At 41.4% G+C, this 16,523-nt stretch overlaps 1 protein-coding gene across 1 annotated transcript; it reads right to left on the bottom strand.

The window, feature by feature from the left end:
• Window positions 1-997: 997 nt before the first annotated feature.
• LOC308672336 (serine protease VLSP-1) lies at window positions 998-11,211 on the bottom strand. Its single transcript, XM_081335165.1, has 5 exons — window positions 10,917-11,211; window positions 7,480-7,636; window positions 6,136-6,395; window positions 4,219-4,358; window positions 998-3,877 (listed from the first exon to the last, which is right to left on the bottom strand). Exons 1-5 carry the CDS (start codon window positions 10,966-10,968, stop codon window positions 3,704-3,706), a joined length of 783 nt encoding a protein of 260 aa, XP_081191291.1. The 5' UTR covers window positions 10,969-11,211; the 3' UTR covers window positions 998-3,703.
• Between the last annotated feature and the right edge of the window lie 5,312 nt (window positions 11,212-16,523).

Below are 16,523 nucleotides of genomic sequence, written 5' to 3'. Positions count from 1 at the left end.
ACTAATGTATGTACTTGTGAGTCCCCTGAAGCAATTCAGAAGGCCTTGCCCCCACCACCCAAAAAATAATAATACACCCCCTAACTCGGATTGAACTGATGGATCTGAGCTGGCTTTTGCATAGCTTCTTCTGCGATTGACATCTCTCCTCAACTCTCCAAGATTTGCTTAGGTAAATCCACTTTTCTTTACCCATCCACGAGCAGTCAGTAGTAGAGAATTACAGCATTTTGCTTTTTTTTTTCTTCTCCAGAGCACTGTCTTGTGTTTTGGAGAGGTTGATCTCCTCGGCATGCCTTTGTGTTTTAGGAGACTTGAAATCTCTTGAGCATCATTTGAATACTCTTCCAGAACCTTTCAGTTGGAGAAGCATCTCAATGTAATGCTAGGCTCCTGCCTAATGCTTATCACTTTCCCCTGGTCAATTTGTCAGCTGTGAGTATAGAGTTGCCATTGCTAGCAAAACTTCCACATTGCAAACTCCACATGGCTGTGCATATTTTGCTGGGCTGCTTCAGGTGTGCTTTGGCTAGATCCTATGGGACGTCCCCTAGGAGACTTGCCGTGAGACTGGGAAGACCCATGCAGGAAAATAGCGCTAGCATTTTTAGCAGCAGCCACAGCATGAAATATCCATCTAGGAATCTCTTCTTAGAGATTCCAAAAAAGACTGATTATTTGCTAGAAAACAAGTAATGTTCTAATTGGCAGACCAACCTCTCTCTTTTGAGGTTTGTGTAATGTTATTGTCAATGCCTTAGCCTTAGAATTTAAAGCAGCCATTCTGATGTACAAATCAGAAATCGCCTGATGGGCCAGCTGTGGACTGCATGTCACACACAAAAGGTAGGAAACAAATTTGTAGCTGGCTTTCCCCCCCCCTTTTCTTCTGATCTCATAAATGTTGCCCCAGAAGTCCTGTTGGTAGAGAACTATGTTTTTGAAGCTCTTTGGAGTCCTAACACAATGTTATTCTTGCCTTGTAAAAAAGACCATATTTTTAGCCAAGCTTTTATTTGCATAAACAAATGGGGGTATTTTTGATGGGTGCAAGGAAGAAAGAGACTTTCTTACACATTGACTGAAAATATCATCTATTCATATTCTTAAGAGTTTCTTTTCCATTTTTTCCATATCAGTCATACTACATTCAAAGAAACTGGGGGGTGGGGGTACTTGCAAGGTTGTGTGGCCTGGCCATGTTTGATTTCCTTTAGCTATTCCTAAAAATACAACCTATGCTTGTAATCTTGGGCCATAAGCATTATTGGCTGGGTTCATACAACGCAAAGATCCAGGAGCTTAACTTATTTTTTTTCTGGCTCTACAGATTTGCTTAGTTCTTGAATGACGTCCTGGGATGCAGCTTTCCTGGAGCTGGGCCAGACACTCAGTTTGACTTAATTTTATTTACATGAAGTGTTAATAAAAGTTAAATATACAGTTCTTTTCCAGTCATGTATTTGATGGCTTCTCATCCCTGCCTTAGATAACAGCGCATAAATAGCTCTGCTAGAGGGAGCAAAACCTATCTCGGTCCAAGATTTTGTTTCTCGCAGTGCCCAATAGATACCGCTGGGGTACTCACAAGCAAGAAACGAGGGCGTCTCCTGCACCTGATAGTTGGACCGTACTTCCCCCAGCTTGGAAGCGTTCACGATTAATAGCCCTTACTGCACCTGTCATCATTGGGTCAAAAATCTATCCAAGATGATTATCGCTACGTTACATATTAGTGAATTAAAGAGGTTAAGATCCATGTATTTGGTTTGTAGGTGAAAGGAAGGACCAAGGTAGACTTATCCGAGAATGAGTCTGTTAAAGGACTGCCTAAGGAGGGCAACCTAGGATGGAAGCCGAGTTCCCAGTAATAGCAAAATCAATCCTAGCTCAGTTTAGGTTATGTAATAGTCTGATCTGTGCTAGTAATCCATAAATGGCAGGAACAAACGTCAGTTGGCTTTACACATTGCATTAGGCAATCGAAGAGGTTGGTTTGGTGATGGCTTCCTGACCTATATGAACCTAAGCAATTGTGAACTTCATTGCCGTCCTTCAAAAATTTTTTTTTCCAATTTCCCGCTCTAGTAGGAAGGTCAGAACTTTTTCTTTTTTTTCCTTTTTTTGTAATTTATTGATTTTTTGAAACATAAACCAGTTAATAATTGGTGAACAGTGTGTTGTCTGGGTTTACATTTGTAAAACAATCACTAACAATTGATTTCTATAATCCATAATCCACTTAATAGTTTTAATTGATTTCCTCTTTTCCCCAAAATATCCTCTTTTGCAAACATTGAGTTAATACAATTCTTATTGTTTTGATAGATAACAATTAAATATATATTTTCCCCAATATTCCTAAAAATAATCACATCAATATAATATTTCTTTTCTATCCAATCATTCTGATTGCCTTATCATAGATCTTGTTACAGCTCTTATTTAAATTTGTTTCTCCCAGAAGATTCTAAGTATTCTTGCTGGTTAAAAGTTTCCCAAAAATTATTTAGATTTAAAAATTTAACTCTATTTTTCCCATATGAACCATCTCACACTTTTACATTTCTTAAGGAATAGGTAAAACAGTGAAGGAAAAAAAAAGAAAGGAGAGCAAAAGTAAAGAAACATAAAAAATATCATATTACTTAAAATATATATCCCTCTTAAGCTAATATATATTTGTTTCCAAGTTTTCTTATTCTTTTTAACCATAATTTCATACATCTAGTCATTTAGTCCTTTAAGTCTTATTCAAAACATTTTTTATCCATTATAATTTTCTGAAATTCAATCACATTTAAATATCTAAAACATTTCCTTTATCTAAGCCATTTCAACTTTTTTATATTACTCATATTAAGAAATAGTATAAAAAAGGGGAAAACAGCATACTATGTTATTTAGGGGATTCATCCCTCTTAGAGTGACATAGATATTCCAAATCTTTTCTATTTCTTTAACCATATTCAAAGAAATGTTTCTTTTAAGTATTCTCTCTGTAGTTCCCATCATCTATTTTCTAGATTTCCACTTTGGTCTTTTGCCTTTGTCCGGTATTTTCTTAATCAATATATTTTGCTGAGTCAAAAGGTTTTTCCATATGTTCATAAATGTTAGTGTACATACAAAAAGTAAATCAGATGAAGTGCCTTTGTACGGGGCTTCTGCCTTTCCATGATTATTGAAAGTTTTTTTCTTTCTGTTCACTTCTCTTATCATTTCCTTTCTTTCTGATGTTCCCGACATCTCTATAGTCCATGTTATCCAATCTGTTTTCTTGTCCTCAGATTTATTTTGCAGTCTTAAGGGATAAGTTCTTTTTTTCCCAATTGTTGTGATTTTTTTACCCACTAGGATTAAATCATGTTTCTTTGTTTTGTTACGTTCCATCTTTAAGTGTCTATTCTCAATTTTGTATCTATTGTTGTTTTGCTGGGAATTTTTGTTGTTGTAGAGTTAACTTGGAAATTGATTGATTTATATTTTCAAAATTATTTTACTGAGATTGTTTTATACTGAAATTAAACATGATCCCTGCAGCACTATTTTGAGCATTTCTTACTCCAAAGGCAGTCCTATTTGAGTCAAAAAAAAAGCTTACTGCCTGGGAATATATTCCAATGCGGTTGAATATGGTTAGGAATATAGAAGAGATCTACTAATATGTTACATTTTCTCCTCTTAACTTTTTCAAAAGTTTTCATGGGGGGCAAGTCGCAAATGTATTTCCTGCAATAATGCTCTGGATCCAGTCAGTATAATCGAAGACCTTGGTGTAGAAGGCAGGCAAATGAGGTTGGGCACAAGGATGGCGCCCCCAAGCTACAATGCCCTGCAATTGTCCGTTACAGATGAGGGGTCCCCCAGAGTCAGCCTGTTGAGAAAAATCAAACATGAAACATTACTACCGTATCTATGAATGGGAAGTGGAGCAAGCAATTCCCTCCCATCGTCCATTCACATATAGCCCCCAATGTTTCACTTTGATCTTCCCCAATCCAGGATCTTTGCAGAAGAATTTAACTCCTTGAGTTTCCCCCACCAGAATCACCAGTATTGGGAAGTCTGGAAATCTAGATACCTAGAAGGCACTTGAGTTAGAAAAAGCCATTACTTTGCATGTTTCTACAAGATGCCTTCAAGGCTAGATCTCTGTCATAGCTTTGAAAATTGGCATCATTTCTTTAGGAGTCTATCTTAAACAGATCATCTTACCAGACATGTATCTATGCCTCCTTGCAGGACACCTGCACACAATGTTCTGCTTTTCTCCGGCAATCCTCCGTAAGCATTTCGACACACCGAATAATCGTATATCTTAATGTCAGCACAATGAGGGACATCAGGATAAGTCTCTGAAAAAAATAAAAAATAGGCAAAATTCTACCTTTCACAATTTACCACCTAGATGCATAGAGCTATAATTTCCATTGTTTCCAACCAACGGAGCTGATCTCATTGCCTGGGAGTAGGAAGTATTGTCTTTCAAAGCCATTCAAAGGGACTCCTGGGAAAAACAGATTTAATTAAATGTTTTTTGAAGATATTAATAGGTATTAAATCAGCTGGTGGGCACTTGAACGCTTCTCAAATTTCTCTGGCACTCTACGCAAAGATTGCTTTGTTGGAAAAGTGGGGCTTTTGCTAGTTCAAAAGTCATACAACTGATGTCGCATCTCCTGGAGATGACCTAGAATGGGGGTCTGCAAACTTGGCAACTTTAAGACTTTTGAACTTCCACTCCCAAAATTCCTCAGCCAGCATACTGAAACTTCCATATCTGAAGATGAAGCAGACCCATAAGTTTATATTGTGTACAAAAACAAAAAGCCAGGAATCTTGTCTAAAAGATCCCTTGGGGAGGACAGATGAGATGGAAATAAGTCTGAGGAAACAGAGGAAAAATGTCATCTGAACCAATCAAATTTGAGCCTGAGAATATGGAATAAACCCCCATCCCAGCTAATCAACAAATCGAGAACTTTTGAGGATAAAAAGGGGTCCTAAAGCTCACCCATTCCTTGAGTCATCTTTGGACCCACAACTTAGGAGTTTCTGTCCATATAGCTGGTGCCTGGCAGCCTAATTGAGAAGGATGTGTCTAACGATGTGTGCATGTGTGTATTTGTGCATATGAGCAACAGCAAATTTACATCGCCAGCAGTAAAGTTTTGCTGTTACTTTAAATTCACTGGTTGTCCATGTATTAAAAAAAAAACAACAACTGTGGTGCCTCAGTGGTTAGTTGAAAATTATTTGTGTGAGTCCTTAATTATTTCCCAGCTCTTTTACCAAGGCTGTGTGACTTGTCTGCTCTAGCTACACCTATTTGGTAGAAGCCTAGGTCAAAAACAAGTTGGCCTTGCAAGATCTACCTACCTTGGCAGATTTGAATGTGTGGATGACCATAAGCCAAAGTTGAGTGTGCATCTAATAATTCCATGGCCTTACTAGCAATAGCACTTAGACCTATATACTGCACTCTCTGGGTGATTTACAATATCCGCATATTGCCCCCAACAATCTGAGTCCTCCTTTTATCAACCTCAAAAGGATGGAAATCTGAGTCAACCTTGAGCCCCATCAGGATCGAATTGCAGGCTGGGAGCAGAGATAGCTGCAATACTGCATTCTAACCACTGCACCACCAGGACTTAAAAGGAAGAAGTCCTCTGCAACCATCCACCGAGATTTTATATCCATCCAAGGATAGGCCATGTTTTTGAGTTCATACTTTTCAGAGCAAGAGGTAAATATATTCTGAAAATATCCTTCGAGGGAGACTTCTCCATTTACAAAATGGCCATGGTAAAACACAAAACACCCCATTATTAAAGGTAATGAAGCCACGCAAGACTGCCAGGCTAATGGGACTTTTCTGATCCCCAACAGCACTGCTATAAATAAACCTGATCCTATGGTTGTTGTTTTTTAACTATACAGCATGTCAGTTCCTTACTTATTTCTTTTACTCCAAGGACCTTGTGGGTATGGGACTGATGAAGAAATGGAATCTTATGGAATCCCATTGTCCATCCACATTCCAATATTCATGGGTGACACAGTGGGACCCTAGACCTGGCTGATGTTACATCAAAAGCTGCGTCTCAAAGTATAGACAGAGATACCTACCATTAGGAGATGTGATTGCGCCCCATCCCATAATACGGCAAACTGAGCCCACACTGGGAGGACTGGAAGGCAAGCTGAAAGGCGTGATGTGTGTATTGTAGGTAACAGGACTGTTCAGCCTGATCAACATGATGTCCTTGTCCCACAGGGTATAGCTTTTGTTACTGAGACAAAAGAACATGTCCTTTGGGACTCTTGTCTGCTGATCCTTATTTGGGGTTTTTTTGTTATGCACACCAAGGTATATCTGCATATTTTCCCTAGAAGAAAAATAACAAGTTAACAAAAACAACTTAAAGTGAACTCTATATTAGTTGGGATGGTCCTTGACCTCATTTTGTCCCTCAAGCGAGATCGTTAGGGCCAAACAAGAAAGGGCCATAACCTACCTTCTCCAATTGTGTTTGGGGGGAAAACCTGCCTGAAACCTGGAAGAGTTGCTGTCAATGTCCTAGAGATCTGGGTTCACTCAAGAAATTTATTCAGGGTGATTGAATAAGCTATTTCCATTGTTTATGCAAAATCTTGAAGCATAAATTCACCTATGTGAAGCTAAGCATGTAGTATAAATCCATCTCTTTCTTGACTTGGATGTGTATTGTGTGAATGTTGCACTTATAAATTATAGATGACTGTTTTAAAGATGGAACCCATGTGGTTACGGTACTAATGTTATGACTTTGTATTGCGCACATCCTCTCTCAACCCAGCCTGTCTCAAAAGATGGTGGGATACATAAAGACAAACACAAAATTTGGATGGAGCCCACTCTGCTGTTGTTTAGAAGAAATATTAAAATGTAGTGCCTGACCCAGGCCTTGATAAGGGAGAGAGAAGCCTTACACTTCATCATCTTTTAATCTTTTATGTTTTATATGGTTAATATTTTCTGGTTAGTTGCACAGTCAGTCAGAAATTTAGACTGTATTTGGTATTTTTATCCACCTATCAAGTCCTTCCCAAGGACCTGGAGTAGGTCAATTTTGTGGTTCCATGGTATTAAAGGGATTGTCACAGGATGTTCCAAGTAAAGCTGCCTTTTGCAATTAACTGTGGTGATTTTGTGATTGCTGATGGTATTCAGGTAATGTTCCAGATTTTGTTATTCTTGTTATTATTATATCCCCCCCAAAAAAGGAAAGATATGAATACTGTGGTGAAGAAGATGGAAATTCAGCCATAAATATAAACAGCATTGCTGAAGATATGATTTTGAGGAGCAACAGCAGTAACAGCAAAACACTCATTTAAAATGCACAGAGAAGTCAGTAAAAATATTATTTAATAATCTGAATAACTAAACACAATCTCCCTCAACCCTTCCACATTCTGTAATGCCCTCACATGTCGCAGTGTGCAGCGGTGAGCACCCATTCCTGGTTGAGCAAAGTCCCAGAGCAGTGAAACTTCATAGACGTAGAGTTATACAAGAGTGCAAGGGAACGATGTTCATTTATGTTACATTCATCACCTCCAATGACCAGTTCAGAAGACTTTTGTACTGAAAAAAACCAAAAAAGTTCAGTGTTTGGCTGTGGAGTAGAACCGAATCGCTTTCATTGGTAAAGTTTCTATCAGTACACTAATTTTGGAGGGTAAGAGATAACTGGGACACAGCATCAAACCAGTTGAATAAAACACAGATCACCAAGACTAAAAATTTATTTAAAATTTAGCTTTCGTCAGCGTCTGCTGAGATCGTCAGAGTTTAAGCCAGTATTGAGGGTGGGAGCCGAATAGACCCATAACACACTCATTAGCTAAACTATTGACTTTGCAGAGAATATAAGAATGTGTCCCTCAATCCTGGCTAAACGCTGATGAAAACTAAGTTTTAAAAAAAAAATTAATCCTGGTGATCTGTGTTTTTTTATGTTTTATAAGATTTCCAAAACAGGAGAGTTGAGTTATTCAACAGGGAAGTGAAACAGACACTTTTATCATGCCCTGAATTCTCACTCCAGAATCGTCGTTATTTGAAGCAGGGTCTTTAGAGCACCTTATAAACTACAGTATCAATGAGCTGATTGTACTGTCAACCCATTAAACCAGTGTTTCTCAAGCTTGGCAACTTGAAGATGTATGGATTTCAATTCCCACAAGTCCCCGGCCAGCATGGTGAATTCTGGGAACTGAGCTCCATATACCTTCAAGCTGCAAGAGGAAGGCCATAATCTGAAAGCTTGAACAAGCAAAGCTGGGGACAGATGTGTAGCACTTTCCACTCAGTCTCCCTTCACAGAGAGGAACTAGTTATTAATACAGGTAGTTCTTGACTTACAACAATTCATTTAGTGACCATTCAAATTTACTACGGCACTGAAGAAAGTTACTGAGCAGCGGAGAAGTGAAGCAAAAAATGCCACAGCTTCTCATAAGACCAGATGCCTTAGACCTCAGCCATCGGAACTGCTGACGCTATTCAGCTTTTCACATCACCATTGCAGCATTCCCACGGAGACGTGAAAAAAATTCAAATGCTTAGCATGTGACTCATATTTATGACAGTTGCAGTGTCCCTGCGTTGTGTGATCACTTGTGACAAGCGAAGTCAATGAAGAAGCCAGATTCCTTTAACAACAGTGTTGCTAAGTTAACAATAGTAGTGATTGAGTTAACCACTGTAGCAAGAAAGTTCGTAAAATGGGACAAAACTCACTAAACAGATTTTTCACTTGAACAATCAGAAATTTGAGACTTCTAGTTTTGCGCCCGAGGCGCCTGGCCATGTGAGGACAGACCTCCGCTCCCCACGGCTAGTTTCGTCCTGCCAGGGGAGCCTAGATGGGTCTGAAGTCACCTCGAAGAATTATGGTAAAGAATAAACAAGCAAATCAGATAACAGAATGTGAACTAGAAAAAAAAATCACAAATGAAGGGAATTATAACTTAAAACAAATAAGAAAAAAGTCTCAAGATTTGAATGCAACAATAAATATGGAAAAGATACATTATGCATTAGAATGTCAAAATAAACCTGAGAAGAAAGAAGACTTAACAAAATGGACTCTGTTAGGAGAATCACTGTTTGGGAGACAAAAAGCATACATCTTGCGTATTATGTATCCTCTACGCCTAACAACAACTACAAAAATACAAGAACTGTTGACAAGTCAAAAATATTAATCTGGAAAACAATTTGGCAAAGGAAGAAGATTAGAGATGGGCTTAAGAGACTTGACTCGCCCTACCAAACAGAATATTATACGAGCAAACACTTGTTTGAATATGGCTAACTACTAAATAACTGTGGCTATAAAGGGGCTTAAGAATAAGTGGGATAAGAGATATAAGTAATATAGTATTTTTTTGATAAGATACAAAGTGTAAAAATATTGTGATGATGAAAGTGAAAGAAAAGTTTGAACTTTAAAGACAAATTAAATTTGAAAAGTTTTAGGAATGATTGAAATACTGAGCGGGAATTAGGCTGTACACAACATGCTGTACACCAACATGCTGTACACCAGGCACTAAGGTTGTTATTGTAAAAAATCAATAATTTCTTACCAAAAAAAAGGAAAAGAAATTTTGAGCTCAGTTTTGGTTGTAAGGTTGAGGACTACCTCTAGATGGCTAAATCTGACTTTGCAGGTCTGTACAGCTATACCTTCCAGTGCTTTTTTGCACACCAGTTAGGGTGCTTGCACTGGAGCCAAACACTGGGATCATCTTAGTCAAATCAGGACATATGGCAAACATAAAGAGTAACTCCTGGTTTCAGGTTTACCATCCAAGATAAATTAAGTAGAAACAGAAAGGAATATTTGATTTTCCAGCTTCAGATCTAAAAATTAATATTCTTCACATCTCCAGTAATGATGCAAATAGGTTAAAGATCATGATTCTGAATAGCATGAGCCATTCTGATGGCTGAGATCTAAGGCACCTGGTCTTATGAGAAGCTGTGGCATATTTTGCTTCACTTCTCTGCTGCTCAGTAACTTAATGGTATCACTGCCAGCCAGATTACACTAATCAGTTGAAGTAAGAAGAATAGCTCAGATGAGCTTCTAAAAAGGATGGACATTTAGAAGCATTTGGCCCAGAGTCTGATCTTGCTGTACTGCATTGCTAAGCAAAATATATGCTCTTGTGATGGGGAGAATAGGGGGCAGAAGGAGTGAAAGTGCGGAAGAGATTGATGAAAATGGAATTTAATCCATCCGAAGTTGATAAGATTAGTATTTAGTTCACTAAAAACAGTTTGAGCCAACATTGATGGCAGTAAAATCCCTACATACCGATTTTGATATTTGTTTCTGAAGCACTGACCCAGATATTGCACGCTGTATAATGCAGCAAATCTAACAGAATGAGAGCTAGCTTAAATCCAACAGATTTATTTAGCCAGTTTGAACAAAAATCAATGGCCATCTCATACACCATTTTATAAAGACAACCTTAACACTGAAAAACACCCCAACTTTTTTCTCAATGCAACTTATATTAATTAATAAGTTATCTTCCTCTATTGAAGTCAGATGCCAAATAAATAGAAACATGAAAGGAAGCTGACCATATTTGGGATTATATATTTTTAATTGGCTAGTTTTGCTGATATGAATAAATGTATCAATTCATACTATCATTAGAAATACAGCAATGGTCTTCCCCATTTGCACCAACAGGGCCTTCTTCACCCACTCTCTACTTGTGACCTGCTTGTACATCTACAGTTAATAATTACATGCACGTTTACTGGAGGTAAACTGGAGGTTTAAACCGAAAAAGACACCTAAAGCTCGATCCACCCTTTGCTCCATTGTCCAGGTTCTTACCGTAAGAAAGCTGTAGCAACAGAAGGTTTGCTAGCACTCTGATCAGCACCATAGCTTCAACTCTGCGTGGCAAGCTGTTTGCCTGGAATATAGAAATGGGGAACAATTTTGGCAAGAATGCACAGTTCAAAATACCAGTAAACTTAAACTTGAGATTCCATATCAATCTAATCAGATAACCCAAGAGGAGACTTTTTGATCAAGCAGCACTTTATCTGAACAAATTAAGCAGCTGAGTGGCCAAAAATCTGGAATGCTGACAGAGTCACCTCCAGAAGTGTCACGTCTTAAAATGTTGGTAGCATTGCTTTATACACTTTATTAGCCAATGAAAATCAGACAACAGAGCCATCACATCATAAGAAAGAAACCAATCATTCCTGTACACTCCCTTATTCCCTCCTTCAGTATATCCCATCCATGTACACGTTTCCCAAGTTTGCATGAAATTTCTCTGGTGCAAAAGCTCATTACAAAAAGCAAGAAAACAACAGTTAAACTAAACAATTTCCCTTTGTTCCAGAACCCTTCACATCCTTATGTAACTTGGCTCTATATCATGTAGCCTGAACAGTGGTGGGATTCAAATATTTGAACAACCAGTTCTCCACATGGATGCCTCTTCCAGAAGTCCATTGTGGACCTGGGCCACAAAAAAAAATAGCTACCAGTTCTGCTGAAGTGGTGCGAACCGGCTGAATCCCACCAGTGAGCCTGAAGCACGAAAGAACACTGATAACAAGACTTGATATATATCTCAATAAAAACAGACCTTTCCGGAAAGCAAAAAACCCTAATATGTGATTAAAGCAGTCTATGTAAGATGTTGGTGCAGAGTTCACTTCATCATTAGGACGGAAGGAAAACAGATTTTTTTTCTTTTAATTGGAAATATTTTTAAACCTAAAAAAGCCAGGGCAGTTAGACCACATAACAGCAACCACACACTCAGTTGACCCATTTGTTTGGGTGGTGTGGAAAAATGACTGTTTCCATGTTATGAATAGTGGGGGCAACTATTAAGTCCAACAATTTCCAGGGTTGTGAGACTAGTTTGAAAACACTCCACATTTTCCATTCTAGGATCTAGTTTTGGAAAAGGAGATCAGGAAAGCTGGCTATGCACAGCACTGGATGGATGCTCCCCACAGCTGTCATTTGTTTAATTTGACTTTTTCTAAAATTAGCCTTAACCTTTAAATTTCATCCTCTCCAGATGCCTACAGTTGAACTCCTAGAATTTTCCAGTCAGGATGGTAATTGTGGAGATTTAGAGAAGCTGAAGTCTGTACAATAGGTAGTGGGGGAGGACAGTATCCAGCTATGGAACCGGCCTGGCTCAGGAATTCTGGGAGTTGAAGTCCACAAGTCATAAGGGAAGCCATAGTTCCCCACCTCCACTTTAGGAACAGATGTGCTTTTGGAGTTTGGAACCAACAGGAAAACGACGGGTGGAGCTAGAGTGTCCTTGTACCTATTCTTCCGGTGTTTCTCTAGCCTCCCTGTTGCTGATTCTGGCGTCATGGTGATCTGTTCTGCAGGTGAAATTCACTTTGACGAAGCCGCTGCTTTGTTAGCCTCATTGCGATGAGAAGCTAGGAGCTCGCTTGCAGGTGGCCAGGGAGAGGAGCCCGGCTGCTTTGGGCCTTGCTTCCATCCTCAAAGGGGGTTCCCCAGCAGTGCTGACCCTTGGGAAGAGCTCAGGAAGGCCCAGTACTCAGGGCGCCTCCACCCCAAAGGGGAGACGCACCCGTCTGGGTCTTTGGGTCACAGGCTGCATCCTTCTGGCCATTGGCATCTCAGTTTCGGTGATGGGGAGAGATGGGAAAGACTGGGGGGGGAACCCGTTGTGTTTGGCACCATACAAATGAAATACATGCATGGTGCTGTAGGGTCCCAGGCCCTTACTTAAACTTGAGATACCGTATCAATCTAATCAGATAACCCAAGCGGAGACTTCTTCATTAAGCAGCACTTTATTTGATCAGATTAAGCAGCTGGGTGAGCAACAATGTGGAACGCTGGCAGAGTCACGTCCAAAAGTGCCACGTCTTAGAAAGTTGGTAGCACTGTTTTATAAACTTTGTTAGCCAATGAAAGTCAGACAACAGAGCCATTACATCATAAGAAAGAAACCAATCATTCCTGTACACTCCCTTATTCCCTCCTTCAGTATATCCCATCCATGTACACGTTTCCCAAGCTTGCATGAAATTTTTCTGGTGCAAAAGCTGATTACAAAAACCAAGAAACCCACAGTTAGACTAAACAATTTCCCTTTGTTCCAGAACCCTTCACATCCTTATGTACCTTGGCTCTATATCATGCAGCCTGAACAGTGGTGGGATTCAAATATGTGATCAATTGGTTCTCCGTGTGGATGCTGCTTCCAGAAGTCCATTCTGGGCCTGGGCCACAAAAAATTAGCTACCAGTTCTGCCGAAGTGGTGCGAACCGGCTGAATCCCACCTTTGAACCTGAAGCACGAAAGAACAAGATTGGATATGTATCTCAATAAAAACAGACCTTTCCGGAAAGCAAAAAACCCTAACATGTGATTAATGCAGTCTATGTCAGATGTTGGTGCAGAATTCACTTCAGTTTTAGGATGGAAGGAAAATAGATTTTATTTCTTTTAACTGGAAATATTTTTAAACCTAAAAAAACCAGGGCAGTTAGACTATATAAAGGCAACTACAAACTACAAACTCAGTTTGTTTGGGCTTCATCAACCTCATTGCAGTGCGAAGCCAGAAGCTTGCTTGCAGCCGGTCGGGAGAGGAGCCCAGCAGCTCCGGGCCTTGCTTCCATCCTTCGGGGGGCGTGTTTCCCCGGCAGTGCCGACCCTTGGGAAGAGCGCGGAAAGGCCCAGTGCTCAGGGAACCTCCACCCCAAAGGGGAGATGTACTCATCTGGGTCTTTGGGTCACAGCCTGCCTCCTTCTGGCCATTGGCATCCCAGTTTCGGTGATGGGGAGAGATGGGAAAGACTGGAGGGGAAAAAAACCTGGAAAAATGGGGAAAAAACAGTTCTCCCCCCTTTTTTCCAAAACCATTTGGGGAAAAATGGGGGAACCCTCTTTCCTCCCCACCCCAATTTTTCCAGTTTTTTTCCAGGCCTTCCCATCTCCAGGGGTGAGGAAGGTTGGAGTCCAGGGCATGCGGTGGCAGCAAGAGGAGGAGGCCGGGGTCTTTCGGGAAGTTTGTACCCCCAAGAGCTCCAATTCTGGTTCTGTTGATGGGGAACCTGCCTTGCCTTCCCCGGGCATCCGTTGAGGAAGGGGCTCATAGAGACAGTCCTACTTTCCTTGGTCACCTCCATGTTTTATTCTTGGCACCCAGCACCCCTCAACTACTACAAAAAAGGGGGCTCGGACGGAGGGAGGGGGTGGAGGAGATCGGTTTGGGTGAAATCCGCCCTCTCAATTTGTCCTGGGCAGAAGAAGATCTTTCCATTCAGACCAAGCCCTTTGTGGCCTCACCCAAAGACAGCCTTCTCTGCAACACAGGTAGTCCTCGAATTAATGACCGTAGCTGAGCCAAAAACGTATGTTGCACAAGCGACAAATTTGCTAAGTGAATTTCGCCCCATGTTATGACTTTTTTTTGCCAGATTTGTTAGTGGATCACTACAGTTGTTAAATTAGTAAAATTAGTTAAGTTGGTATACCGTTGTTAAGTGAATCTGGCTTCCCCCATTGACTTGGCTTATCAGAAGATCACTAAAGATGATCGTGTGACCCAGGGACACTCTAGCCGGCATAAATACTAACCAGTTGTCAAGGATTGGCATGTAAATTGCATGACCCTGGGGAAGCTGCAACGGTCATAAGTGTGAAAAATGGCCAGTGCTGTTGTAACTTTGAACATTCACTAAATGAACTGTTGTAAGTCGAGGGCTTCCGGTAGCAAAAAAAAAACTGTTTGAAAAGAATGTGCACCCAAGCAGACTTAATACAAAAGGTAACCTTGCAGCCAAATGACAGTATTCCACAAATTTAATAAACCATCATCATCATTAGTTGGGGGATTGTGTGACAGTATTTCCGTTTGGCCCAGATAGCTTGTCTTGTCTTTTCATAGCACTTACATGAAGATTAGGAACATTGGCAAGAAGGTTAGGGTACATCAGATTTGGGCATTGAGGTCCTCCCATAAGAAGCAAGACAGAGAACTATAAAACATCTCCATTCGACAGTAGATTCCCCAATCAAAATCAAACACGGGGCTGTTGGCAGAACTACCTTGGTTAGTATAACTGATGCATGTGAATGTTTGCGTCTCTGCATTATGGATATGAAAAAAAGATTTCATATTCTGAAATCTTTGTAAAACATGTTTTTCTCTGTTGAAGTAAAAATAAAATATTTATGGAAAGTTTAAGCCTAAAAATGGTATTGCTGCCTCTTCTACCTATATTTAAAACACTAGTTACACGATGAAGAATAATTTCCTTTTTTCTCTATAATTTATCTTTTGAACATTTTTGACAGCTTGGGTTATAGCAGGGGTGTCCAAACTTTTTTCAAAGAGGGCCAGATTGGATGAAGTGAACATGCTGGAGGGCCGAACATTTTTCCAAACATTATAACAACCTCAAAATTCAGAGCTGTTTTCGAACAGGTACAAAATTCTTGCATGAAAATACCCTTGGCATATGTGTGTGTGTGGGGGGGGTTGCTCCCAGGAGGCCCCCTAAGCATGGCTGTCTGGAGGTGCGTCCTCCCTCCCCTCCAAAGCACGCAGCAGCCCCCCGCCCTTCCCCGGACGTCGCCTTCGCCCAGGGGAGCCAGAGGGCTTCGGAGCCGGGGCAACTCCGGCGGTGAAGAAAGCGCGCCCTGATTCTCCTGGGCCAGGCCTGCTCCGCCGCTGCCTCACCTTCCTCCCTGCCGAGGAGGAAAGAACCAGTGGCGCACGCCCCAACCCGCTAGCCGCACCCCGGTAGCCTCCGCTGCCCGCACCGGGCTCAGCGCCTCGCTGGGAAGGAGGGGCGCTCCTGCCCCGCCCAGCGGAGCCACGGCTTACCTGGGCCACGACTGGAAGGCATTCTGCACATGCCCAGAGGCGCCATGCCACTCCGCCAATGTGGGCGGCCCCTCTCTTGAAACCAAAAAGCAGCTCTCCCCAATTTCTGTAAGCCCCCCCTCCCCCCCGCCGCCTTTCCCCTAAATAACGCCACAGCCAACTTTCCGTGCAGGAGCCTTGCGCCCCCCGCGCGCCGGCTCCCTCGCCCGGTCAGCCCCTCCAGTCTTTCGCAGAAGAAATGGGCTGATAGATGTTGGTGGAAAGGACCCCCCACCCCTTGCCTCGCCTTGAGGCTGCTGAAGAGCCTCCAGCAATGACCCGACCTACTTCCCTTGCTTGCCTTCTCCAACTCCAAACTCGCTTGTCCTACGCTCGTCTTCCAAGTTTGGGCGGTGACGTCAGGATCGGGCTTCCGATGTGGCCCTCTCACCGCCCTCCCTCTTGTGGCAGACAGTCTTCTGCTTGCCGCCCTCAATCAGGAGGGCCGCATTTACACAGAGCAGGGAGGGCTGTTAGAGGGCCGTATTAAACCGCCCCCCGGGCCGCAAATGGCCCCCGGGCCGGACTTTGGACATGCCTGGGT

Source organism: Vipera berus (assembly GCF_964194415.1).
Source record: "Vipera berus genome assembly, chromosome: 9".
NCBI classification, from domain to species: domain Eukaryota; kingdom Metazoa; phylum Chordata; class Lepidosauria; order Squamata; family Viperidae; genus Vipera; species Vipera berus.
Note: the sequence above shows the minus strand (reverse complement) of the source record. Positions and strands in the feature narration are given on the sequence as shown.

What these genes read in the sequence shown, in the direction of transcription:
- LOC308672336 (XM_081335165.1), bottom strand. Translation starts at nt 10,968, where the DNA reads ATGGTGCTGATCAGAGTGCTAGCAAACCTTCTGTTGCTACAGCTTTCT. An exon ending in GTTGCTACAGCTTTCTTACG is followed by an intron (nt 7,637 to 10,916) that starts GTAAGAACCTGG and finishes GGTTTTTTTCAG; the next exon opens with TACAAAAGTCTTCTGAACTG. An exon ending in CGCAATCACATCTCCTAATG is followed by an intron (nt 4,359 to 6,135) that starts GTAGGTATCTCT and finishes TATTTTTTTCAG; the next exon opens with AGACTTATCCTGATGTCCCT.